This window comes from Tachyglossus aculeatus, chromosome 6 (genome assembly GCF_015852505.1).
Source record: "Tachyglossus aculeatus isolate mTacAcu1 chromosome 6, mTacAcu1.pri, whole genome shotgun sequence".
NCBI classification, from domain to species: Eukaryota; Metazoa; Chordata; class Mammalia; order Monotremata; family Tachyglossidae; genus Tachyglossus; species Tachyglossus aculeatus.
The window spans coordinates 58617749-58644744 of NC_052071.1; the positions used below are offsets into that span (position 1 = coordinate 58617749).

At 45.3% G+C, this 26996-nt stretch overlaps 1 protein-coding gene across 1 annotated transcript in view; it reads left to right on the forward strand.

The window, feature by feature from the left end:
• CHM (CHM Rab escort protein) overlaps positions 1-26996 on the forward strand; it is a 125395-nt gene that overhangs the window by 60606 nt on the left and 37793 nt on the right. Inside the window, exon 9 of the mRNA XM_038747921.1 lies at positions 25155-25232. Coding sequence (XP_038603849.1) covers positions 25155-25232 — 78 coding nt within the window. The remainder of the gene's footprint in view (positions 1-25154; positions 25233-26996) is intronic.

Sequence of the window (26996 nt, forward strand, 5' to 3'; positions counted from 1 at the left end):
GTTAGTGCTTAACAAATATCACAGTGGTAATAATACTTATTATCATTCCGTTTCAAATTCACTTTTAATGACCCATAAGCTTGAAATATATTGCCTAAAGCGTGATGGGTGGGCTCAAACTCAGATGAGAAATTCACAAGATTTTTCTGTCATAAAGTCCAAGGGGAACATTGTGATAGTGCCGGTGTGATTAACTTAATTTCTAGTGTGGTTGTATGTATATGTGAACATACAAACACACAGATATATAATATATATATATATATTTATTTGTATTTATGATGAAATATTAGTGGGCATTTACTTACCTCAGGCTGATTGCCCTCCAAATTCTTAAGGGAATCGGGTGAATACTGTTCAGTTTGTATCCTAAAGTAGTAACCCCACCTCCTATACATCATCGCCTACAATTTTTATCACCAGGTTATCAGAACAAGGTGTCACCTGTCCTGTGATTTCTCACCACTGTCCTACATTGTGTTTTAATGTGAGCCTCTTAAGCGTTCTTTGCAGCCAGTTCCAGTGTGTGTTCTCATCAAGGCTACTGTTATAAATGGCATGCATGCATATTTATGTGAATGATTCAAAGACATTTGTAAGTCACATCCTTGCATTCCAAATGAATTCTGCATAAACAGAATGACAGTCCATAACCACGGAAGACACCTTTATGATTAAAAGGGGCATTAGACCTTTATTGGTTTAAAGTGCTTTAAATTTTGGAAAAGAAAATTAAACTACCCAGGTACCCGGCCGCGTGCCCCCTAATACGTCAAGCGCAAAAGAGGGATTTCTGCCCGCATAAATCGAGCCGGACGTGAAGGAGAGCCATCGAGCTTCATTGCGTTCCAGTTTAGCCAGCGGAAGAACGCCGCCCCAGCCTGGCTTTCTCCCTCCCGGCAGCCGGCGGGATTTGAACGGGAGCCGCCGAGCATTCTCCTTGGAAAACGCGGGCCGCTCGGCAGCGGGTCTGAGGGAAGGGGCCCGGTTCGATCCGGACTGAGTCACCTGCGTCATGTAGCCACGCTTGGATCGGGCGGCCGGCCGGCCTCCGGAACCGCATCCAGTCCCGAAAAAGATCCAAGCCCGTTGCCGTTTCCCGCGAAACGGAGTAACGTCGGTGGGCCCCGACAGACCGGCCCTCTAGGGTCGGCCTCCTGGAAGTTGAAAATTTCCCACGTGCCTCTCAGTCATTCATTCAGTCGTATTTATTGAGCGCATACTAAGTGCTCGATTGGATATCTGTTAAGCACTTACTGTGTGCCAGGCACCGTAATAATAACAATAATTGCGATATTTGTTAAGCACCTGCTGTGTGCCAGGCACCGTTCTAAGCCCTGGGGTAGATAGAAGATAATCGGGTTGGACACAGTCCCTGTCCCACGTGGGGCTCACAGTCTTAATCCCCATTTGACAGATGAGGGAACCAAGGCACAGAGAAGTGACTTGCCCAAGGTCACACAACAGACAAGTAGCAGAGCCGGGATTAGAACCCATGACCCGCTGAGTCCCAGGCCCATGCGCTATCTATTGCACCATGCCGCTTCCCTATCCTGAACACATGGAAGAGTACAACAGAACAATAATGATGGCATTTGTTAAGCGCCTACTGTGTGCAAAGCACTGTTCTAAGCACCGGGGAAGGTACAAGGAGAACAGGTTGTCCCACGTGGGGCTCACAGTCCTAATCCCCATTTTACAGGTGAGGTAACTGAGGCACAAAGAAGTTAAGGGACTTGCCTAAGGTCACGCAGCTGACAATTGGCGGAGCCGGAATTGGAACCCATGACCTGTTGTCTCCCAAGCCCACGCTCTTTCCACAAACAGACACATTTCCTGCCCACAACAAGCTTACAGTCAAGAGACAAGCTTACAGTTCAAAGGGAATCTTTCCCACTAAGGCCGCGTGATGACCAACTTGGGCCATGCCCACCAGATCATCATGATCATCATCATTAATCGTATTTATTGAGCGCTTACTGTGTGCAGAGCACTGTACTAAGCGCTTGGGAAGTCCAAGTTGGCAACATATAGAGACAGTCCCTACCCAACAGTGGGCTCACAGTCGAAAAGGGGGGAGACAGAGAACAAAACCAAACATACTAACAAAATAAAATAAATAGAATAGATATGTACAAGTAAAATAAATAAATAAGTAGAGTAACAAATATGTACAAATATATATACATACATATATACACCAGATGGGCGACGGGAGAGTGGTTAGAGCCGAGGAGGGTGGAGTCAGGACTGAAATGGTGTCCTTGAGGGGACGGACCAAACCCAACCCCCGGGGATTTGAGCATCCGGATGATTTGTCCCCAACCAGCCAGGCGCGATTTCCCCAGCCCTCCCACCAAATCAGCCCACACGGAGGAAGTAATAATAATAATAATAATAATAATAATAATAATAATAATGTTATTTTTCCTAAGTGCCAGGCACTGTACTAAGTGCTGGGGTGGATACAAGCAAATCGGGTTGGACGTGGTCCATGCCCCACTTGGGGCTTCCAGTCTCAGCCCCCATTTTACAAATGAGGTAACTGAGGCACAGAGAGAGCAAGTGACTTGCCCAGGTCACACAGCAGACAAGGGGCAGAGCCGGGATTAGAACCCATGACCTCCTGACTCCCGGCCCGTGTCGTATCTGCTACGCCGAGTAAAGAAAGTAGGCGCTGCCACCCTCAGCCGTGAAGGCAAGTTGCTTGAGTGAAGAGGATTGAAGAAGTGGCACCGTGAATTCCATTTGTTCGCAAACAATTATTTATAGAGACTTAGGTCAACTTCCAGATCATTAACGCCATCTGACAGTACCTACTCTCTTCCCTCTTACCTGTACTTTACGGCTCTTACTCCATTATTTCTTCCTAACCTTCCACCCCTCGGATCAAAAGGACAATTGATTTACCTGAGAAGTTGATGTTTTCTAGATCCATTTAGAGACGCGCTAGTAGAGGCCGTACCATCCTCCGGACGCCTAATGGCTAGCTTGGCCCCCGAGGGAAATTGTCGGGAAGCGAGAAGGCCCCGGGAGCAGCATCGGAGTCGGACGCCGGGAGCTGGGCATATCCGAGGTACCCTTGTCTGCTGTGTGACCTCGGCAAGTCGCTTCCTTTCTCTGTGCCTCAGTTACCTCCTTTGTACAGTGCTCTGCACATAGTAAGCGCTCAGTAAATACGATTGATGATCCGAGCTGGACGGTCACGAGGGCCCTAGTCTTTGGCCAGATCAGAACGGACCAAATTGGGGTTCTCTTCTGACGGCAAAATGAGGGGATGTAGACTGCAGCGGGGAACACCGTCGCATTTCGTCAGAAACCGGCCTAAATTCCGTAGCCGTATCAAGAAGGTATATTTTTGTTAGTTTACTTTATTTTGTTCGTATGTTTGGTTTTGTTCTCTGTCTCCCCCTTTTAGACTGTGAGCCCACTGTTGGGTAGGGACTGTCTCTATATGTTGCCAATTTGTACTTCCCAAGCGCTTAGTACAGTGCTCTGCACATAGTAAGCGCTCAATAAATACGATTGATGATGATGATGATGATGAAGAAGATCTGATCAACATTTTACTTGTACATATTTTACTTGTCCATATCTATTCTATTTATTTGATTTTGTTAGTATGTTTGGTTTTGTTCTCTGTCTCCCCCTTTTAGACTGTGAGCCCACTGTTGGGTAGGGACTGTCTCTATATGTTGCCAACTTGTACTTCCCAAGCGCTTAGTACAGTGCTCTGCACACAGTAAGCGCTCAATAAATACGATTGATGTTGAAGAAGATCTGATCAACATTTTACTTGTACATATTTTACTTGCCCATATCTATTCTATTTATTTGATTTTGTTAGTATGTTTGGTTTTGTTCTCTGTCTCCCCCTTTTCGACTGTGAGCCCACTGTTGGGTAGGGACTGTCTCTATATGTTGCCAACCTGTACTTCCCAAGCACTTAGTACAGTGCTCTGCACACAGTAAGCGCTCAATAAATTCGATTGATGATGATGATGGAGAAGCAGCCCGGCCTAGCGGATGGAGCGCAGACCTGGGGTAGGGACTGTCTCTATATGTTGCCAACTTGTACTTCCCAAGCGCTTAGTATAGTGCTCTGCACACAGGAAGCACTCAATAAATATGATTGATTGATTGACCTGGGTTCTAGCTCGTCCTCTAGAGTGTAAGCTCACTGTGACCAGAGAATGTGTCTGTTTATGGTTGTATTGTACCCTCCCAAGCACTTAGTACCGTGCTCTGCTCGCAGTGAGCACTCAGTAAATCAATCAATCGTATTTATTGAGCACTTAACTGTGTGCAGAGCACTGTACTAAGCGCTTGGGAAGTAGAAGTTGGCAACATATAGAGACGGTCCCTACCCAACGGTGGGCTCACAGTCTAGAAAGGGGGAGACAGAGAACAAAACAAAACATGTTAACAAAATAAAATAGAGTAGTAAATACATATAAACATATAAATACATAATAAATGCATAAAACATGTAAATACAATTGAAATGCGATTGAGTAATCCCAGCTCTGCCACTTGTCTGCTGTGTGACCTTGGGCAAGTCACTTCACTTCTCCGTGCCTCAGGTGCCTCATCTGGAAAATGGGGATTAAGACTGGGAGCCCCACGTGGGACAGGGACTGTGTCCAACCTGCTTAGCTTGTATCTACCCCAGCGCTTGGGGAAAGGATACTAATCGGCCGCTTGACATAGTACTCTGTCGCAGCGTGGCTCAAATGGAAAGAGCCCGGGCTTTGGAGTCAGAGATCATGGGTTCAAATCCTGGCTCCGCCGCACGTCTGCTGTGTGACCTTGGGCAAGTCACTTGACTTCTCTGAGCCTCAGTTACCTCATCTAGAAAATGGGGATTAAGACCGTGAGCCCCACGTGGGACAACTTGATCACCTTGTATCCCCCCCCCCCAGCGCTTAGAACAGTGCTTGGCACATAGTAAGCGCTCAACAAATCAATCGTATTTATCAATCGTATTTATTGAGCGCTTACTGATACAAGGTGATCAAATGCTATTATAAAAAAAATAGAGGCTGTGAATCAGCACTTGCGAGGAGATTGTCAATAGTCAGTGCAGGCAGAGCTGATTTAAATAAAGAATGGTTGAAATACGAAACAAAATGCCAGCACGGCAGTAGAAAGTGGTATAAATTGATCTGATGACAGTGGGTACTCGTCTCCTTAAATTTGGCATCGAGCTAGAGCACGCGAGAGCACCCAGCTTCTAACCTTTACTCTTAAAGTGAGGAATGAGACGTAAATGGATTTCTCAGGTTTTAGAAAAATTCCTTGAAGGGCTGTTTGGTTTCTTCTTGACTCGTGAGAGCAGTGCTCAGATGCTTCTTTCCGGGCAGCGGGAAGATGGGGAATTCTGCCACTTCCCGGCTTCGGCCTGCCTTTGGCCGCTACCTGTTTCTGGCAGGGGCCTTTGGGAAAGGAAGGGACTACCTCTTGTGGATGGGGATCAGATGCATTTGGGGTCTGGTAAACAAAAATTTAAATTGTATTTATTTATGGTATTCATTAAGTGTTTACTATGTGCTGGGCACTATACTAAGCATTGGGGTGGATACAATATGTTGCCGACTTGTACTTCTCAAGCCCTTAGTACAGTGCTCTGCACACAGTAAGCGCTCAATAAATACGATCGAAAGAAAGAAAAGGTGCATTTGGGGTCTGGTAAACAAAAATTTAAATTGTATTTATTTATGGTGTTCGTTAAGTGTTTACTATGTGCCGAGCACTGGGGTAGATACAATACGTTGCCGACTTGTACTTCCCAAGCCCAGTGCTCTGCACACAGTAAGCGTTCAATAAATACGATTGAATGAATGAATAAAAGCATGGGGCTCACGGTCTTAATCCCCATTTTACGGAGGAGGTAACGAAGGCACGGAGAATTGAAGTGACTTGCCCGAGATCCCCCAGCAGAGCAGCGGCAGAGTCAGGATTAGAACCCAGGTCCTTCTAACTCTCCGGTCCGTTTTCTATCCACGAGGCCGCGCGGCTTTTCCATTTGATATAATATGCAGTTTATGTCGTAGCTGTAAACAGAGTTCGCCTTGCCACTAGGCCAAGCTGCTTCTCAACGTGAAGTGTCCTGGAGATGGAAAAATGGGTTTCGTTGCGTCGTGATGTAAGTAGGGACGAAAGGCGAAATACAGCAGATCCTTGCAGGATGGAGACCTAACTTTCCCATTATTTGGCGGAATGCTGTATTGAATCATACGATGTGGTGCTTGAAGTTACGCACGACGCCTTGATCCAAGGAGCTTTTATTTTTTTGTGTCTTAAATGGCACCTGTTAAGCACCTCCTATGTGGTGGGCCCTGTACTAAGAGCGTAAAGTACCTTGCCTGTCGCCTCTTTGATATAACTCATTTTATAAAATCTTTCTGAAGCGGAGAGAGTCAGATATTATTTTCGTTTCGCAGCTGAAAAAACTGACACCTGGAGATGTGGTGTGAATTGTTCAAGGTTATGTAATAAGAGTAGTAATCGTACTCTATTTGTCAAGTGGTTATTATGTTCTAAGCACTGGGGTAAATACAAGATAACCTGATCTGATCGTCTCTGTCCCAGATGGGGCTTAAATCAATCAATCAATCAATCAGTCGTATTTATTGAGCGCTTACTGTGTGCAGAGCACTGTACTAAGTGCTTGGGAAGTACAAGTTGGCAACATATACAGTCCCTACCCAACAGTGGGCTCACAGTCTAAAAAGTGATCTGATCGTCTCTGTCCCAGATGGGGCTTAAATCAATCAATCAATAGTATTTATTGAGCGCTTACTGTGTGCAGAGCACTGTACTAAGCGCTTGGGAAGCACAAGTTGGCAACATATAGCGACAGTCCCTACCCAACAGTGGGCTCACAGTCTAAAAAGTGATCTGATCATCTCTGTCCCAGATGGGGCTTAAATCAATCAATCAATCAATCAATCGTATTTATTGAGCGCTTACTGTGTGCAGAGCACTGTACTAAGCGCTTGGGAAGTACAAGTTGGCAACATATAGAGACGGTCCCTACCCAACAGCGGGCTCACAGTCTAGAAGGGGGAGACAGAGAATCAATCAATCAATCGATTGTATTTATTGAGCGCTTACTGTGTGCAGAGCACTGTACTAAGCGCTTGGGAAGTCCAAGTTGGCAACTTATAGAGACGGTCCCTACCCAACAGTGGGCTCACAGTCTAAAAGGGGGAGACAGAGAACAAAACCAAACATACTAACAAAATAAAATAAATAGAATAGATATGTACAAGTAAAATTAATAGATAAATAGAGTAATAAATCTGTACAATGCTTTATGTACAAGTGCTTTAAAGAAATTGTAAAGATGATGATGATGACTACCCATTATGCCTTTAATCAATCAATCGTATTTATTGAGCGCTTACTGTGTGCAGAGCACCGTACCAAGCGCTTCGGAAGTACAAGTTGGCAACATGTAGAGACGGTCCCTACCCAACAGTGGGCTCACAGTCTAGAAGGGGGAGACAGAGAATCAATCAATCAATCGATCGTATTTATTGAGCGCTTACTGTGTGCAGAGCACTGTACTAAGCGCTTGGGAAGTCCAAGTTGGCAACATATAGAGACGGTCCCTACCCAACAGTGGGCTCACAGTCTAAAAGGGGGAGACAGAGAACAAAACCAAACATACTTAACAAAATAAAATAAATAGAATAGATATGTACAAGTAAAATTAATAGATAAATAAATAGAGTAATAAATCTGTACAAACATATATACATCTATACAGGTGCTGTGGGGAAGGGAAGGAGGTAAGATGGGGATGGAGAGGGGGACGAGGGGGAGAGGAAGGAAGGGACACAAGTTGTGAGGTCAGCTCACTATCGAGGGAGACATGGTGGATTTGTAATGTGGAAACTTTGTGTTGACTTTTCAAAAGGGATGAAGACTGTGAGCCCCATGTGGGACAACCTGATTACCTTGTATCCCCCCCAGCGCTTAGAACAGTGCTTGGCACAGAGTAAGCACTTAACAAACGCCCTAATTAGCATTATAAAGTCAGAAATCGACTTCTTGTCTGTCCGAGTGGATGGTGAAATTCAAGGAAGACGTAAAGTTGGGAGAATAGCCGGCATCCATCATTTTCCGAACTTTTGTGCCTCACTGGTACCCTTCCACCCTGTAGCTTTCGTATATATCAGCAAAGGGGCCGAAACGTAAAGTTCTGCAGGTGAGCACGATCGTGTGGGTGTGATCATCTGTTTGTTTTTCCCTTGAGGAGAGGGTCGTACTTGGGATGAACAGCAAGGTGGTGAGGTGATCCATCATTCTGAAACCCGTTCTGTGGTGATGGATGGATGGATTGGTAAAGTAACTCAGTGATCTTCGTCTTTTGCGGGTTATTCACAGATCAGTTAGCATTGTCGTTAATAAAGCTATGGACTGCTTGCGTCTCCTGGCCCCCGTTGTTCCTCAGGCTCCGACAGGAAAAGACTTTTAATTAGGAAATCACCTTTTTATCGAAACCTACATCATAGCTGAGGGTGTGGTGCTGAGCAGTGGCTGGGAAGAGTAGCTGCTCCTTGCCGGGAGGGATTGTCTTCCCAGCCCGGCTCAGTGGAAAGAGCCCGCGCTTTGGAGTCAGAGGTCATGGGTTCAAATCCCGGCTCTGCCAACTGTCAGCTGTGTGACTTTGGGCAAGTCACTTCTTCCGGGCCTCAGTTCCCTCATCTGTGAAATGGGGATTAAGACTGGGAGCCCCCTGTGGGGCAACCTGATCACCTTATTATTTATTTATTTTACTTGTACATATCTATTCTGTTCATTTTATTTTGGTAGTATGTTTGGTTTTGTTCTCTGTCTCCCCCGTTTAGACTGTGAGCCCACTGTTGGGTAGGGACTGTCTCTATATGTTGCCAATTTGTACTTCCCAAGCGCTTAGTACAGTGCTCTGCACATAGTAAGCGCTCAATAAATACGATTGATAATGATGATGATGATGATGACGACCTTGTAACCTCCCCAGCTCTTAGAGCAGTGTTTTGTACATAGTGCACTTAATAAATGCCCCTTCATTTGGGGTGTTTGCAGCATCATTTGGAAAGATCAAAACAGTTTTGTTGGGACTTTTTTTTTTAGAATGCTATTTGTTTTTTGGACTGCTGTGTTTCAGGCACTGCACTGTAAACACTGAACTAGATACAAACTAATCAGGTTGGACCCAATCCCTGCCCCATCTGGAGCTCAGTCTTAATCCCCATTTTACAGATGGGGTAACCGAGGCCCAGAGAAGTGAAGTGACTTGCCCAAGGTCACACGGCAGGCTCAGTGGAAAGATCACGGGCTTGGGAGTCAGAGGTCATGGGTTCTAATCCCCGGTCTGACAATTGTCAGCTGTGTGACTTTGGGCAGGTCACTTCTCTGTGCCTCAGTTACCTCATCTGTAAAATGGGGGTGAAGACTGTGAGCCCCACGTGGGACAACCTGATCATCGTGTATCCTCCCCAGTGCTTAGAACAGTGCCTTACATAAAGTAAGCAATTAACAAATGCCATCATTATTATCAGAACAGTGCTTGGCACATAGTAAGCGCTTAACAAATGCCATCATTATTATCATTATTATTAGAACAGTGCTTGGCACATAGTAAGCGCTTAACAAATGCCATATTATTATTATTGTGTGGTGGAGCCAGGATTAGAACCCAGGTCCTCTGGCTCCCTTCAAAGCCCTCCTCCAGGAGGCCTTCCCAGACTGAGTCCGCTCCTTCCTCTCCCCCTCCTCCCCCTCTCCATCCCCTCCGCCTTACCTCCTTCCCTTCCCCACAGCGCCTGTATATATGTATATATGTTTGTACGGATTTATTACTCTATTTATTTTACTTGTACATATCTGTTCTATTTATTTTATTTTGTTAATATGTTTTGTTTTATTCTCTGTCTCCCCCTTCTAGACCGTGAGCCCACTGTTGGGTAGGGACCGTCTCTAGATGTTGCCAATTTGTACTTCCCAAGCGCTTAGTACAGTGCTCTGCACACAGTAAGCGCTCAATAAATACGATTGAATGAGTGAATGAATGGCTCCCAGGCTCGGCCTCTCTGCACGGTTTCCTTCCCTGCTCCTTTTTGCCCCAGACTGGATCGGCCTCATCGTTAACCCGAAGGACTTGAGCAGGCTGGAGTCCGCTCGCTTCCCAGCGTGGCTCCGTGGAAGGAGCATGGACTTGGAAATCAGAGGTCTTTCACTCACTCAGTCGTATTTATTGAGCGCTTACGGTGTGCAGAGCACTGGACTGAGTGCTTGGAGGGTACAATTCGGCAATAAAAAGAGACGGCCCCTACCCAGCAAACGGGCTCACCGTCTAGAAGGGGGAGGCAGACAACAAAACAAAACATGCAGACAGGTGTCAAAACCGTCAGAATAAATAGAATTATAGCTATCTGCACATCATTGAGAAAGCAGAGTAGTAAATATGTACAAGTAAAATAAATAGAGTAATAATAATAATAATGATAGCTTTTATTAAGCGCTTACTATGTGCAAAGCACTGTTCTAAGCGCTGGGAAGCTTACAGGGTGATCAGGTTGTCCCACGGGGGGCTCGCAGTCTTAATGTAAATATGTACAAATATATATAAGTGCTGTAGGAGTGGTGAGGGGGATGGAGAGGGCAGGAGGAGAGGAAAAAGGGGGCTCAGTCCGGGTTGTGGGTTCTAATCAGGGCTCTGTCACTTGTCAGCTTAAGCGCTTAGTACAGTGCTCTGCACACAGTAAGCGCTCAATAAATACGATTGATTGACTGACTGTCAGCTGAGTGGCTTTGGGCAACTCACTTAACTTCTCTGTGCCTCAGTTACCTCGCCTGTAAAATGGGGGCTAAGGCTGTGAACCTCTTGTGGGACAACCTGATTACCTTGTACCACCATCATCAATAGTATTTATTGAGCGTTTAGTGTGTGCAGAGCACTGTACTAAGCGCTTGGGAAGTACAAGTTGGCAACATATATATATATATATATATATATATATATATATATATATATATATATATATATATATATATATATTGTATCTACCTCAGCGCTTAGAACAGTGCTCGGCACATAGTAAGCGCTTAACAAATGCCGCCAAGGTGAATGCCCATCCCATCCCGATTTGGCTTGGAAACCATTCCCGAGGTGGCCCCCAGCGGGCCGTTTTGGCGACTGGTTTTCCTCCAGACCAAATCGTCCTCATGGGAGCCGTGTGAATCCGGCCCGTTTAAATCAGCTTTATTATTATTTATCATTATTATCTTGGCAAAGACGTCAAGGGATTTTTCTGAAGACTTGGAAGGATCATAAGGACTCACCGTTTACACATCCCACTGTTGGGTAGGGACTGTCTCTATATGTTGCCAATTTGTACTTCCCAAGTGCTTAGTACAGAGCTCTGCACATAGTAAGCGCTCAATAAATACAATTGATTGATTGATTGGAATAAATCAAGACTCTTGGCTCTCTGCTGGCAAGGTCAGCAAAGAGGAATGGTGATGGTGATGATGGTAATTGTTAAGGGCTTACTATGTGCCAAGCAAGCAGTGTGGCCTAGTGGTTGGAGCACGGGCCCAGGAGTCAGAAGGACGTGGGTCCTAATCCTGGCTCTGCCACTTGTCTGCTGTATGACCTTGGGCAAGTCACTTCACAGTATAGTGCCTGGCATGTAGTAAGCTCTTGATAATAATAATAATAATAATAATAACAAGAATGATGGTATCTGTTAAGCGCTTGCTTGGGTCAAGCACTGGGGTTGATGCAAGGTAATCAGGTTGTCTCACATGGGGCTCACAGGCTTAATCCCCATTTTACAGATAAGGGAACTGAGGCACAGAGAAGTTAAGTGACTTGCCCAAAGTCACACAGCTGACAAGTGGCGGAGCCGGGATTAGAACCCACGACCTCCGGCTCCCAAGCCCATGTGCTTTCCACTAAGCCATGCTGCCTCTCATAACAACGTTGCTTAACAAATACCATAATTATTATTATTCACGGGGCCTCAGTTACCTCCTCTGTAAAATGAGGTTAAGACTGTGAGCCCCGTATGGGACATGGACTGATTAACGTGTATCTCCCCTGGCGCTTAGTATAGTGCTTGGCACGTAATAAGCACTTAACAAATATTTTTTTTAAAAAAAAAGTCACCATGTAAAGAATTTTATTTAGGGTGGGCTTAGCTAAGGCAAATTTTTGTTTGTTTTTAATGGAATCTGTTAAGTGCTAAGTGATAAATCAAGCCATTAGAGAAAGAAGTGTTCGGTTTTGTTAGATCCTGATCAGAGGACGGTACATCGATACTATAACTTTCTCCTGGAACAACAGATGCGGCAAGCCTGAAGCCTGTTTCCTTTCTTGTTGCATTAGTGTTTAATTAAAGAAAATAACGAGTCGGAGGCAGTCACTTCCTGTGAAATGTAATGAAGATTCATTTTGGAAGTGACCTTCCCGGGATTAGCCGAAGCCGTAATCAGCAGAATTAATAGAATAATCAAATTATATACAAACTCATAAATCATCCCGAGTAGCGCTGTCAAAAGTTCAGCCATTAATGGGACTTATTGTTTCGGGGCCCGCATTCGAAATTACAACTGCTGATTCCGGCCTCGATAGGAACCGAAATTGCATTTAAAGGGTACGCGGGCCGGGGGCCGCCCGGGCCGCAGATTTTCACAACTGTTAATTTAGCCGTGATAGGATCCGATGTCACCGGGGCAGAGTTGAAGCGGAGTACGGAGGGGTGCCGTCTTTCAGCACAGCCCGCGTCATCATTAGATCATTAGAGGAATATCGGTTTTGAGCGTCCGTCATCTGGGGCTCACGGCATCAAATTGTGGCCCGGATCTTTAGCCGGAGCCAAATCCCCCTGAATGGACTATTGTGTGGAAGTGAGGTCGGCTCCGCGGTTTTCCCGGACTCCCCAGAGGGAGGATTGAGGGGAAAGCCTGACGGGCCGGCAAAAATCCAACACGCCGAGAAGCAGCGGGGTCCAGTACATAGAGCACATTCCCGGGAGTCTGAATCAATCAGTCAATCAATCAATCAATCATATTTATTGAGCGCATACTATGTGCAGAGCACTGTACTAAGCTCTTGGGAAGTACAAATTGGCAACATATAGAGACAGTCCCTACCCAACATTGGGCTCGCAGTCTAAAAGGGGGAGACAGAGAAAAAAAAAAAAAACATACTAACAAAATAAAATAAATAGAATAGATATGTACAAGTAAAATAAATAAATAGAGTAATAAATATGTACAAACATATACATATATACAGGTGCTGTGGGGAAGGGAAGGAGGTAAGATGGGGGAGACGGAAAGGGGGACGAGGGGGAGAGGAAGGAAGGGGCTCAGTCTGGGAAGGCCTCCTGGAGGAGGTGAGCTCTCAGCAGGGCCTTGAAGGATCTGGGTTTTTATCCACGTGTCCACCGTGTGACCTTAGCTAAGTCACTTCACTTCTCCAGGCCTCCAGTACCTCACCTGTTAAATGGGGGGTTAAGTCTGTATTTTTAGACTGTGAGCCCACTATTGGGTAGGGACTGTCTCTATATCAATCAATCAATCATATTTATTGAGTGCTTACTATGTGCAGAGCACTGTACTAAGCGCTTGGGAAGTACAAATTGGCATCACATAGAGACAGTCCCTACCCTACAGTGGGCTCACAGTCTAAAAGGGGGAGACAGAGAACAGAACCAAACATACCAACAAAATAAAATAAGTAGGATAGAAATGTACAAGTAAAATAAATAAATAAATAAATAAATAGAGTAATAAATATGTACAACCATATATCCATATATACAGGTGCTGTGGGGAAGGGAAGGAGGTAAGACGGGGGGATGGAGAGGGGGACGAGGGGGAGAGAAAAGAAGGGGCTCAGTCTGGGAAGGCCTCCTGGAGGCCTCTATATGTTGCCAACTTGTAATAATAATAATAATGATGGTGGTTAAGACTGTGTTTTTAGACTGTGAGCCCACTATTGGGTAGGGACTGTCTCTATATGTTGCCAACTTGTAATAATAATAATAATAATAATAATAATAATAATAATAATAATAATAATAATAATGGCATTTATTAAGCACTTACTATGTGCAAAGCACTGTTCTAAGCGCTGGGGGGGATACAAGGTGATGAGGTTGTCCCACGTGGGGCTCCCAGTCTTCATCCCCATTTTGCAGATGAGGGAACTGAGGCCCAGAGAAGTGAAGTGACGTGCCCAAAGTCACACAGCTGACAAGTGGCGGAGCCGGGATTGCTCTGCACACAGTAAGCGCTCAATAAATGCGATTGATGATGATGATGATGTGAGCCCCGTATGGGACACGGACTGTGTCCAGCGTGAATTAGCCTGTATCTACCCCAGTGCTTGGTATGCACACGGTAAGCACTTAATACGATTGAATGAATAAATGAATGTGCCAAGCACTGCTCCGTTTATTTATTTTACTTGTACATATTTATTCTATTTATTTTATTTTGTTAATATGTTTTGCTTTGTTGTCCGTCTCCCCCTTCTAGACTTTGAGCCCGCTGTTGGGTAGGGACCGTCTCTCCATGTTGCCAACTTGGACTTCCCAAGCGCTTCGTACAGTGCTCTGCACACAGTAAGCGCTCAATAAATACGATTGAATTAATGAATGGGGTCTGGCACATAGTAAATGCTTAACAAACGCCATTAAACAAACAAAACAAAACACTACCGAAATCACCCTTATTTTGATAATGATGTGCATTTAGCTTTACTTCTATTTGTTCTGACGACTTGACACCTATCCACATGTTTTGTTGTCTGTCTCCCCCATCTCTATGTGTTGCCGACTTGTACTTCCCAAGCGCTTAGTACAGTGCTCTGCACACAGTAAGCGCTCAATAAATACGATTGAATGAATGAATGAACCCTCCAAATCACTGATCAAGGTTTGCAGCCGGTGACCCTTCTAGCGGAGGCTCTAATAGGATTGATTGATTGATTGATTTAACTCTGCCCAGTGGTTAATGGAATCAGAGGACCTGGGTTCTAATCCTGGATCCGCTGCCTGTCTGCTGTGTGACCCTGGGGAAGTCACTTCCCTTCTCTGGGCCTCAGTTCCTTCATCTGCAAAATGGGGATTCATTAACCTGTTCTTCCGAGAAGCAGCGTGGCTCAGCAGAAAAAGCACGGGCTTTGGAGTCGGAGGTCATGGGTTCAAACCCCGGCTCCACTCATTGTCAGCTGTGTGACTTTGGGCAAGTCACTTCACTTCTCTGCGCCTCAGTTCCCCCATCTGCAAAATAGGGATTCATTAACCTGTTCTTCTGAGAAGCAGCGTGGCTCAGCGGGAAAAGCCCGGGCTTTGGAGTCAGAGGTCATGGGTTCAAACCCCAGCTCCGCCAATTGTCAGCCGTGTGACTTTGGTCAAGTCACTTAACTTCTCTGTGCCTCAGTTACCTCATCTGTAAAATGGGGATTAAGACTGTGAGCCCCCCGTGGGACAACCTGGTCACTTTGTAACCTCCCCAGCGCTTAGAACAGTGCTTTGCACATAGTAAGCGCTTAAAAAATGCCATCATTATTATTAGACTGCGAGCCCTGTGTGGGACCTGTTGATATTGTATTCATTCAATCGTATTTATTGAGCACTTACTGTGTGCAGAGCACTGTACTAAGCACAAAAGTTTAGCTTTGCTTCTCTTCCTTCAAGCACAGACAGAAACTACAGCTCCCCACACAGTTAATCGCTCAATAAGTAGCACTGATTAATATCACTGTTCAACTCCAAAATCCTGAAAAGCCCCACTTGCTTTAGCCCATATTTCCATATTATTATTATTGTTGAACCCAGATGGTTGGTGGGCCTTACTTGGAAAACCACGGGCTAATTCTTCAAGTGATTAATTCTTCAAGTGAAAGGCCAATTTTCGCAGCGGGCTTGAGGGTGAAAAAAGCCACATCTTTACTCAATTCAGAGTCGTTTATGGATCATATCCCTTTGAGTCGGGTCCAAGGGGTACGGCATTATTACTTTTTTAGCGTAATAAAAGTGCTTTTATGCACATAGTAAGCGCTTAAAAAATGCCATCATTATCATTATTATTAGACTGCGAGCCCTGTGTGGGACCTGTTGATATTGTATTCATTCAATCGTATTTATTGAGCACTTACTGTCTGCAGAGCACTGTACTAAGCGCAAAAGTTTAGCTTTGCTTCTCTTCCTTCAAGCACAGACAGAAACTACAGCTCCCCGCACAGTTAATCGCTCAATAAATAGCACTGATTAATATCACTGTTCAACTCCAAAATCCTGAAAAGCCCCAATTGCCTTCACCCATATTTCCATATTATTATTATTGTTGAACCCAGATGGTTGGTGGGCCTTACTTGGAAAACCACGGGCTAATTCTTCAAGTGAAAGGCCAATTTTCGCAGCGGGCTTGAGGGTGAAAAAAGCCACGTCTTTACTCAATTCAGAGTCGTTTTTGGATCATATCCCTTTGAGTCGGGTCCAAGGGGTACGGCATTATTACTTTTTTAGCGTAATAAAAGTGCTTTTATGCACATAGTAAGCGCTTAAAAAATGCCATCATTATCATTATTATTAGATTGCGAGCCCTGTGTGGGACCTGTTGATATTGTATTCATTCAGTCGTATTTATTGAGCACTTACTGTTTGCAGAGCACTGTACTAAGCGCAAAAGTTTAGCTTTGCTTCTCTTCCTTCAAGCACAGACAGAAACTACAGCTCCCCGCACAGTTAATCGCTCAATAAATAGCACTGATTAATATCACTGTTCAACTCCAAAATCCTGAAAAGCCCCAATTGCCTTCACCCATATTTCCATATTATTATTATTGTTGAACCCAGATGGTTGGTGGGCCTTACTTGGAAAACCACGGGCTAATTCTTCAAGTGAAAGGCCAATTTTCGCAGCGGGCTTGAGGGTGAAAAAAGCCACATCTTTACTCAATTCAGAGTCGTTTTTGGATCATATCCCTTTGAGTCGGGTCCAAGGGGTACGGCATTATTACTTTTTTAGCGTAATAAAAGTGCTTTTATGCACATAGTAAGCGCTTAAAAAATGCCATCATTATCATTATTATTAGATTGCGAGCCCTGTGTGGGACCTGTTGATATTGTATTCATTCAGTCGTATTTATTGAGCACTTACTGTCTGCAGAGCACTGTACTAAGCGCAAAAGTTTAGCTTTGCTTCTCTTCCTTCAAGCACAGACAGAAACTACCGTCCAGCTCCCCGCACAGTTAATCGCTCAATAAATAGCACTGATTAATATCACTGTTCAACTCCAAAATCCTGAAAAGCCCCACTTGCCTTAGCCCATATTTCCGTATTATTATTATTGTTGAACCCACATGGTTGGTGGGCCTTACTTGGAAAACCACGGGCTAATTCTTCAAGTGAAAGGCCAATTTTCGCAGCGGGCTTGAGGGTGAAAAAAAGCCACATCTTTACTCAATTCAGAGTCATTTATGGATCATATCCCTTTGAGTCGGGTCCAAGGGGTACGGCATTATTATTTTTTTTTTTTGCTTAATAAAAGCGCTTTTATGCTTCTGTAAGCTGTGACAGGTTGACTGCACAAAGCGGAGACCAGGATTTATTTTTAAGCATCTCCGCCTCCAGAAGGAAAGAGGCCAGGACCCACACAGGTGTAAAGCAGCCAAGAAGCGACCCTCCTTCGCCCCCCGCCCATTTTGTTCGCTGTGAAGGGGGATGGAAGGAGTCGGGTTCAAATCTGCAGCAGCAGTGCTGTGAGGGGTTACCGGGGGAGGGAGAGGGCAGGGGACTGTGTCTACATATCGTCAGTCAGCCCATCGTATTTATTGAGCACTTACTGCGTGCAGAGCACTGTAATAATAATAATAATAATAGCATTTATTAAACTCTTACTACGTGCAAGGCACTGTTCTAAGCGCTGGGGAGGTTACTAGGTGACTGCGAGCCCGTTGTTGGGTAGGGACCGTCTCTACGTGTTGCCGACTTGTACTTCCCCAGCGCTTAGTACAGTGCTGTGCACACAGTAAGCGCTCAATAAATACAATTGAATGAATGAATGTGGGGCTCACAGTCTCAACCCCCATTTTACAGACGAGGTAACCAAGGCACAGAGAATTAAAGTCACACGGCTGACAAACGGGCGGAGCCGGGATTCGAACCAATGACCTCCGACTCCAAAGTACTCAGGACGTGGGGGAGTATGACAGACACATTCCCTCCCCATAATGGGCGTCCTCTTCCAAGCGCTTAGCACAGACTAAGTGCTCAAGAAATACCACCGACTGATCGATTTGGAGGAGAAGAGGCTCTTTTCCCAGTATCCACGGCACCAGGTTGGCAGGAGGCATTCCCGCCCAGGTCGAATTCGGGATGGGGCAGGGCCGAGAGGGAGGAAATTCCGGCATGGTTGCCCGAAGGCGCTGGCGTGGACCGGCCCGCCGACTGGCCGTGAAGCCGCGTGCTCAAGTGGAAAGACCACAGGCCTGGGAGACAGAGGATGTGGGTTCGAATCCCGGCTCTGACACACTTAATTTCTCTGTGACTCAGTTACCTCATCTGTATAATGGGGATTAAGAGAGTGGGCCCCCTGTGGGACAGGGACTGTGTCCAACCTGATCACCTTGTAATAATAATAATAATGACAGCATTTATGAAGCGCTTACTACGTGCAAAGCACTGTTCTAAGCGCTGGGGAGGATACAAGGTGATCAGGTTGTCCCATGTGGGACTCACAATCTCCATGCCCATTTTACAGAGGAGGTAACTGAGGCCCAGAGAAGTTAAGTCATTTGCCCAAAGTCACACAGCTGACGAGTGGCAGGGCCGGGATTTGAACCCATGACCTCTGACTCCAAAGCCCGGGCTCTTTCCACTGAGCCACACTGCTTCTCCTGAGCCATGCTGCTTCTCCTTGTATCTACCCCAGGACATAGAACAGTGCTTAGCACACAGTAAGCACCAGCGCTTAGAACAGTGCTTTGCACATTGTAAGTGCTTAATAAGTGCCATCATTATTAGTATTATTATTAATACCACAATTACTATTATTATTTTTAAGAAGAGGAGGGAGCGTTCTTTCACCTCAGCTGCTCCTGAGGGTCTTTATGCATTGTCTGTCCCATTAGAGTGGAAGCCCCTGTGAGCAGGAAATGTACCACTTCTTCGTTTCCTACTTCCCAAGCGTTTAGTACAGTGCCTTGCCCCAGTGGGAGCTCAAGCGACGGTAACCAGGCGCTTAGTATAGTACCAACTCGGTAGTCTTGTACTCTCCCAAGCACTTAGTACAGTGCTCTGCACACAGGAAGTACACAGTAAATACCATGAACTGATTGCTCTGCACACACTAACTGATCAATAAATACTATTGATTGTCAAACGGGCTGAACGGCAGCAATGATCTGTTCACTAATAATCGTGATGATTATGGTATTTGTTAAGCGCTCACTATGTGCCAAGCACTACACTTACGCACAGTGGTAGATACAAGATACGGTCTTCTAGACTGGGAGCCAGTTGTTGGGTAAGGACCGTCCCTATACGTTGCCGACTTTCCAAACATCTCATAAGTCCTTTAAGTGTTGAGAATTTATTAATTCATTCAACCATATTTATTGAGCGCTTATTATGTGCAGAGCACAGGGGCTATTTACACCCAGCCCTATTCCCTCTATCAGAAAATCCACTATTCCTCGGTCTTGCCTGGTGGGAGGGTGTAAATTACCATCGGGATCAATCGGTGGTAATTAGAGGCCGCTTATCTCCGTACAACAGCACTGATCGATCCAATTGATCGAGCACTGGCCACGTGTCGAGCACTGTACTAAGCGCTTGGGAGATAATGATAATTTTGGTACTTGTTAAGGGCTTACTGTGTGCCTAGCACTGTTCTGAGCACTTTGGTAGATATAAGATCAATCAATCAATCATTTATTGAGCACTTACTATGTGCAGAGCACTGTACTAAGCGCTTGGGAAGTACAAATTGGCAACATATAGAGACAGTCCCTACCCAACATTGGGCTCACAGTCTAAAAGGGGGAGACAGAGAAAAAAAAAAACCAAACATGCTAACAAAATAAAATAAATAGAATAGATATGTACAAGTAAAATAAATAAATAAATAAGTAGAGTAATAAATATGTACAAACATATATACATATATACAGGTGCTGTGGGGAAGGGAAGGAGGTAAGATGGGGGGGATGGAGAGGGGGACGAGGGGGAGAGGAAGGAAGGGGCTCAGTCTGGGAAGGCCTCCTGGAGGAGGTGAGCTCTCAGCAGGGCCTTAAAGATAATCACCATAAAATAGGTTGGATACAGTCCCACATGAGGCTCACACTTTTAATCCCCACTTTACAGGTAATCGCACTTGTGTCCCGACGGACATCCATGGCGCACGGTGGTGGAATCTTTCCTCCCCGTGTCTTTGTCCTTCTGCACTGTGTAGATGTCCAATCATTCATTCATTCAATCGTATTTATTGAGCGCTTACTGTGTGCAGAGCACTGGACTAAGCGCTTGGGAAGTCCAAGTTGGCAACATCTAGAGACGGTCCCTACCCAACGGTGGGCTCACAGCCTAGACGGGGGAGACAGAGAACAAAACAAAACATATTAACAAAATAATATAAATAGAATATGTACAAGGACGTGCGTACAAGGACAAGGACGCCCGCCCGCCCACAGCCAGGTAAGGGGCCGTCGTCCTCACCCCGACCCTCTCTCCCTTTCCTCCTCGGCGGGACCCAGCTGGAAAAGTATTATTACTCTATTTATTTATTTTATTTGTACATATTTATTCTATTTATTTTATTTTGTTAATACGTTTGATTTTGTTGTCTGTCTCCCCCTTCTAGACTGTGAGCCCACTGTTGGGTAGGGACCGTCTCTCTATGTTGCCAACTTGGACTTCCCAAGTGCTTAGTATAATAATAATAATAATAATGGCATTTGTTAAGCACTTACTGTGTGCAAAGCACTGTTCTAAGCACTGGGGGGGATACAATATGATCAAGTTGTCCCACGTGGGGCTCACGGTCTTAATCCCCATTTTTACAGATGAGGTAACTGAGACTCAGAGAAGTTAAGTGACTTGCCCAAGGTCACACAGCAGACTTGCGGTGGAGCCGGGATTCGAACCCATGACCTCTGACTCCAAAGCCCAGGCTCTTTCCACTGAGCCACGCTGCTTCTCTTAGTGCAGTGCTCTGCACACAGTAAGCGCTCAATAAATACGATTGAATGAATGTATACCTGTATGTTTGTTTGTACATATTTCTTACTCTATTGATTTATTTATTTTACTTGTACATATCTATTCTATTTATTTTGTTAGTATGTTTGGTTTTGTTCTCTGTCTCCCCATTTTAGACTGTGAGCCCACTGTTGGGTAGGGACCATCTCTCTATGTTGCCAACTTGTACTTCCCAAGCACCTAGTACAGTGTTCTGTGCACAGTAAGCGCTCGATAAATACGATTGATTGATTGATTGAGCCCACTGTTGGGTAGGGACCGTCTCTATATGTTGCCAACTTGTACTTCCCAAGCGCCTAGTACGGTGCTCTGCGCACAGTAAGCGCTCAATGAATACTATTGAATGAATGAATGAATAAAGGAAGCAAGTCAGGGCGCAGAAGGAATAAAAGAGGGGGAAAGGAGAGCTCAGTCCGGAAAGACCTCTGGGAGGAGATAGGCCTTCAATAAGGATTTGAAGGGGTGGAAAGAGTCATCGTCCGGCGGATTTGAGGAGGGAGGCCTAACTCTGAAAAAATTAACTGAAAAACAAACTAACGCAGAAAAAATTCTGCGACCGTCATCAGCATATCTTTGGGTTCTCTGACCTCTCCAGGCCAGAGGTAGGAGGTGGGCGAGGGGTCGGCGGAGAGGGGTCGTCCCCCTCTCCATCCCCCCCATCTTACCTCCTTCCCTTCCCCACAGCACCTGTATATATGGATATATGTTTGTACATACTTATTACTCTATTTATTTTGCTTGTACATATCTATTCTGTTTATTTTATTTTGTTAGTATGTTTGGTTCTGTTCTCTGCCTCCCCCTTTTAGACTGTGAGCCCACTGTCGGGTAGGGACCGTCTCTATATGTTGCCAGCTTGGACTTCCCAAGCGCTTAGTACAGTGCTCTGCACACAGTAAGCGCTCAATAAATACGATTGATTGATTGGAGGATCCTGGATTTGAACCCATGACCTCTGACTCTGGGCCTCAGTTTCCTCATCTGTAAAATGGGCAGTAAATTCATCCATTCATTCATTCGATTGTATTTGTTGAGCGCTTACTGGGTGCAGGGCACTGTGCTGGGTGTTTGGAAAATGCAGTGCAGCAATAGAGACAGTCCCTGCCCACAGCGGGTTTACGGCCTTCTCCGTCCTCCTTAGCACTGTTTGGGAGAGGAACTGTGTCCAACCTGATTATTTTGAACCTATCCCACTGCTTAGAGCAGTGCTTGGCTTGTAGTAGGCCCTTCACAAATACCATAATAGTAATATTGATAAAATAATATTATTATTATAGTTATCATTATTCTTCAGCCTTTGGAAACTGTTCTATTTATTCTGATGGTCTTGACACCTGTCGCCTTGTTTTGTTTTGTTGTCTGTCTCCCCCTTCTAGACTGTGAGCCCGCTGTTGGGTAGGGACCGTCTCTTTATGTTGCCAGCTTGTACTTCCCAAGCGCTTAGTCCAGTGCTCTGCACACAGTAAGCGCTCAATAAATACGTTTGAATGAATAAATGCGATTGATGGATTGATTGGTTGATTGATTGGAGGCACAGTGAGAAGGTTGTCCTGAGAGGAGCAGAGTCTGCGGGCTGGGTTGCAGTATGAGAGTGACAAAGTGAGGTAGGAGCGGACAGGGTGATTGACTACTTTGAAGTCAATCAATCAATCAGTCAATCGTATTTACTGAGTGCTTACTGTGTGCAGAGCACTGTACTAAGTGCTCAATCAATCAGTCAATCGTATATGCACACAGTAAGCGCTCAATAAATACGATTGATGATGATGATTTATTGAGCGCTTACTGTGTGCAGAGCACTGTACTAAGCACTTGGGAAGTACAAGTTGGCAACATATAAGTCAATGGTGAGGAATTTCTGTAGGATGCGGAGAACAGCATGGCCCAGTGGAAAGAGCCCCGGCTTGGGAGTCAGAGGTCACGGGTTCGAATCCCGGCCCCGCCACTTGTCAGCTGTGTGACTCTGGGCAAATCTCGTCACTTCTCTGGGCCTCAGTGACCTCATCTGGAAAATGGGGGTGAAGACTGTGGACAACCTGCTCACCTTGTATCCTCCCCAGCGCTTAGAAAAGTGCTTTGCACATAGTAAGCGCTTAATAAATGCCATCCTCATCATCATGCGGGGGTGGTTGGGCAACCGCCGGAGGAGTGTTGAAACGTGGCCCGAATGTTTCTGTGGAAAAATGATCCCGGCAGCAGAGGGAAGTATCGACTGGACTGGGGAGAGACAGGAGGCTGGGAGGCCAGCAAGGAGGCTGTTTATTAAGTGTTTATTAAGGACTTAGCCTCTGCTATGTACTGGGGTAAATACACACTTATCAGCTTGGGCACTGTCCTTGTCCCACACGGGACTCATAGTCCACCTGTATATATGTATATATGTTTGTACATATTTATGACTCTATTTATTTATTTATTTATTTTACTTGTACATATCTATTCTATTTATTTTATTTTGTTAGTATGTTTGCTTTTGTTCTCTGTCTCCCCCTTTTAGACTGTGAGCCCACTGTTGGGTAGGGACTGTCTCTATATGTTGCCAATTTGTACTTCCCAAGCGCTTAGTACAGTGCCCTGCACATAGTAAGCGCTCAATAAATACGACTGATGATGATGATCTTATCCCCAGTTGACAGAGGAGGAAAGTGAGGCCCAGAGAGGCTTAAGTGACTTGACTTTCACCCTTACTCTTGAATTTGCACCCTTTTTTCCACCCCTCCCTCAGCCCCACAGCACTTATGTGCATAGCCAAATAGCATCCTGATTCCACAGGATTGCACTTAACTTCTCTGTGCCTCAGTTACCTCATCTGTAAAATGGAGATTAAGACTGTGAGCCCCCCGTGGGACAACCTGATCACCTTGTAACCTCCCCAGCACTTAGAACAGTGCTTTGTGCATAGTAAGTGCTTAATAAATGCCATCATTATTATTATTATGTGTAATGTATTTTACTCTCTGACTCCCCTTCTAGCCTGTAAGCTCCCTGTGGGCAGGGATCATGTCTCCCTACTCTATTAGTTTTCTATTTTTTTTACAGTATTTTAATTCTTTCTTTTTTTTTTTTACAATATTCGTTAAGTGCTTACTATGTGCCAGACACTGTACTAAACGCTGGGTTATATCCAGGTTAATCAGGTGGGGAAACACCATGTCCCACAGTGGGACACACCATCTCCATCCCCATTTTACAGATGTGGTAACTGAGGCACAGTGAAGTGACTTGCCCGAAGCAACACAGCGGACAGTTGGTGGAGCCAGAATTAGCACCCATGTCCTTCTGAGTCCCCAGGCTCATGCTCTTTCCACTGGGCCACATGCTGTGTCAGAGGTCAGAGTCAGAGGTCGCGGGTTCTAATCCTGCCTCTGCCACTCGCCTGCTGTGTGACCTGGAGCAAGTCGCTTAACTTCTCCGTGCCTCAGTTACCTTATCTGTAAAATGGGGATGAAGACTGTGAGCCCCACGTGGGACAACTTTATGAGCACCGAGCTTAGAGCAGTGCCAGGCGCATAGTAAGCGCTTCAGAAATACCGTCATTATTAGTATTACTCCAGTGCTCTGCACTCAGTGAGTACGATTGATTGATTGATGATTGATTGATTGATTACATTATGACGTCACAGGTGTGGCTGTACAAATGGTTCAAAGCCACCTCTGTTCAAGGGGACACCCGCCCGTGGGAATGGAAAGAGAATCGGTTGCCGAATTGCACTTTCCAAGCACTTAGTCCAGTGCTGTGCACACAGTAAGCGCCCGATCAGTGCGATTGAATTGAATTTCCAAGAACAAGTTACGGACAGGAAAAGAATTGGGAAGTGCGCAGCGTGGCCTACTCGGAACAGTCGCCGTTATCCTAACCCTCTCTTTTTCCGTTCCTGCCCCAGGATGTGCGCGGTATTCGGAGGAATCTACTGCCTTCGCCATTCAGTCCAGTGCCTCGTAGTGGACAAGGAATCTGGAAAGTAAGGACGCTTGAAGTAACCTTCCTCTGTTTGCACTCCAAACCCCGATGAAAAATGCCAGAGTCGAGTCCCCCCCCAAAAAAAAAAAAATGATTCTTCAAAGATCCTCCTTGGTATTAATAACATATCAACCTTGATTAAAAGTAATTTGTGTGTAGGTCCTCCAGAACAAGGGAAGTGGGTCCGGAATATAGAAACGAAATTAATTTCCTCGCGATATGACTACAGCTCCTGATCACCCAAGCTTGGAAGACAAATCATTTCAGCTGCCGGGGGGGGGGCTGGTGATGAGTGATGTCAGTTTTTTTTGTGGCCTTACCCACCTCTAATTGATTTTCATCAGATGACAACAAAGCCCTCTGTTATTGCATTTTTAAAAATGGAGCTCACCTAAAGACTCCTCAGATTAATCTCTGCTGATAATGCATGTCACTCCAAGAGAAAGGACTTTAATGAGTTTTTAGGCAGATTGTTGTCATAAACTATGCTGCCCTCTTACCTGCGGATAAATTATTTTACAACAGCATCAGGCCTCAAAGCAGGTTTTAAGTTGAAATAAGAAAAATTTACTTCGCCCTCCCCACACCCCCCGTTTTTCCCTTTAATTCGGCATTCAGTTTTTCTCCCCTGAGTACTGTGTACGTTTTCGTATTTGTATTTGCTTATTTTCAGGGGTCGGTGACTTTGCTGTCGAAGTGGGGGGATGGTCTGAAATACGCTAAAGATTAATCTAAGGCTAACGTCAGCTATAAACCAAATATAAATGGGTCAGCCCGGCCGTTTACCTGGTTACCCACTTCATATCCAGAGGAGGCTGTTTTTTGAGCAGAGGTGAAAAGACTGGTGCGTTTAGTTTTGAAAAGAAAATAACTAACCTCTGGATGGGAAGTAAATTCAGCTTAGTCAAAAATTTGGCAGCTTAGAGTACTTCAGGGATGTCCAGGGGTTCGATTTAATTATCTGTGCGTTTTTATTTTTTTATCACGGGGCCCTTATTAGAGACTTTTCAGGGGAAGGCAAGATGGATTCACATGTAGGAACCCATTTGATTCTTGGGCTGTAATCGGAGTGCCCATCAAGAACACGAATCTCGATGTAAAAATCGGCTCGGGAGGGGCGACGAGGGTAATTAAGTTGAAAAGTTGGCAACGTGCCTTTAAAACGGGGGCCGAAAGTTGCGGCCCAAATGGAAGACTGAATAATTGTGGTACCGTGGCGAAAAATACGGCGTTCAGTGACGAGGGCGGTCAGATGGTGAAGGAGTAATCATGGTTTATCTTTATGGTCTCTGGAGACGTTTTTCTGGAGAATCCAGCAGGGAGGCCTCTGACAGGTGAATGATAAGTTAGCGGTTTGGAGGAGAAGGGTTCTCCTCACAAAAATGATCAGTTCAGCAATTCCCCTTTCTTGGGTAACATCCCCCTTAAGCTTGCGGCGGGCAGGGAGCGCGTCTACCAACGCTGTTATCGGGAAAAAGCCCGGGCTTTGGAGCCAGAGGTCATGGCTTCAAATCCCGGCTACGCCAATTGTCAGCTGTGTGGCTTTGGGCAAGTCACTTCACTTCTCTGTGCTTCAGTTACCTCATCTGGAAAGTGGGGATTAAGACTGTGAGCCCCCCGTGCGACAACCTGATCACCTTGTAACCTCCCCAGTGCTTAGAACAGTGCTTTCCACATAGTAAGCACTTAATAAATGTCATTATTATTAGTACTCTCCCAAGCGCTCATCATCATCAGTCGTATTTATTGAGCGCTTACTGTGTGC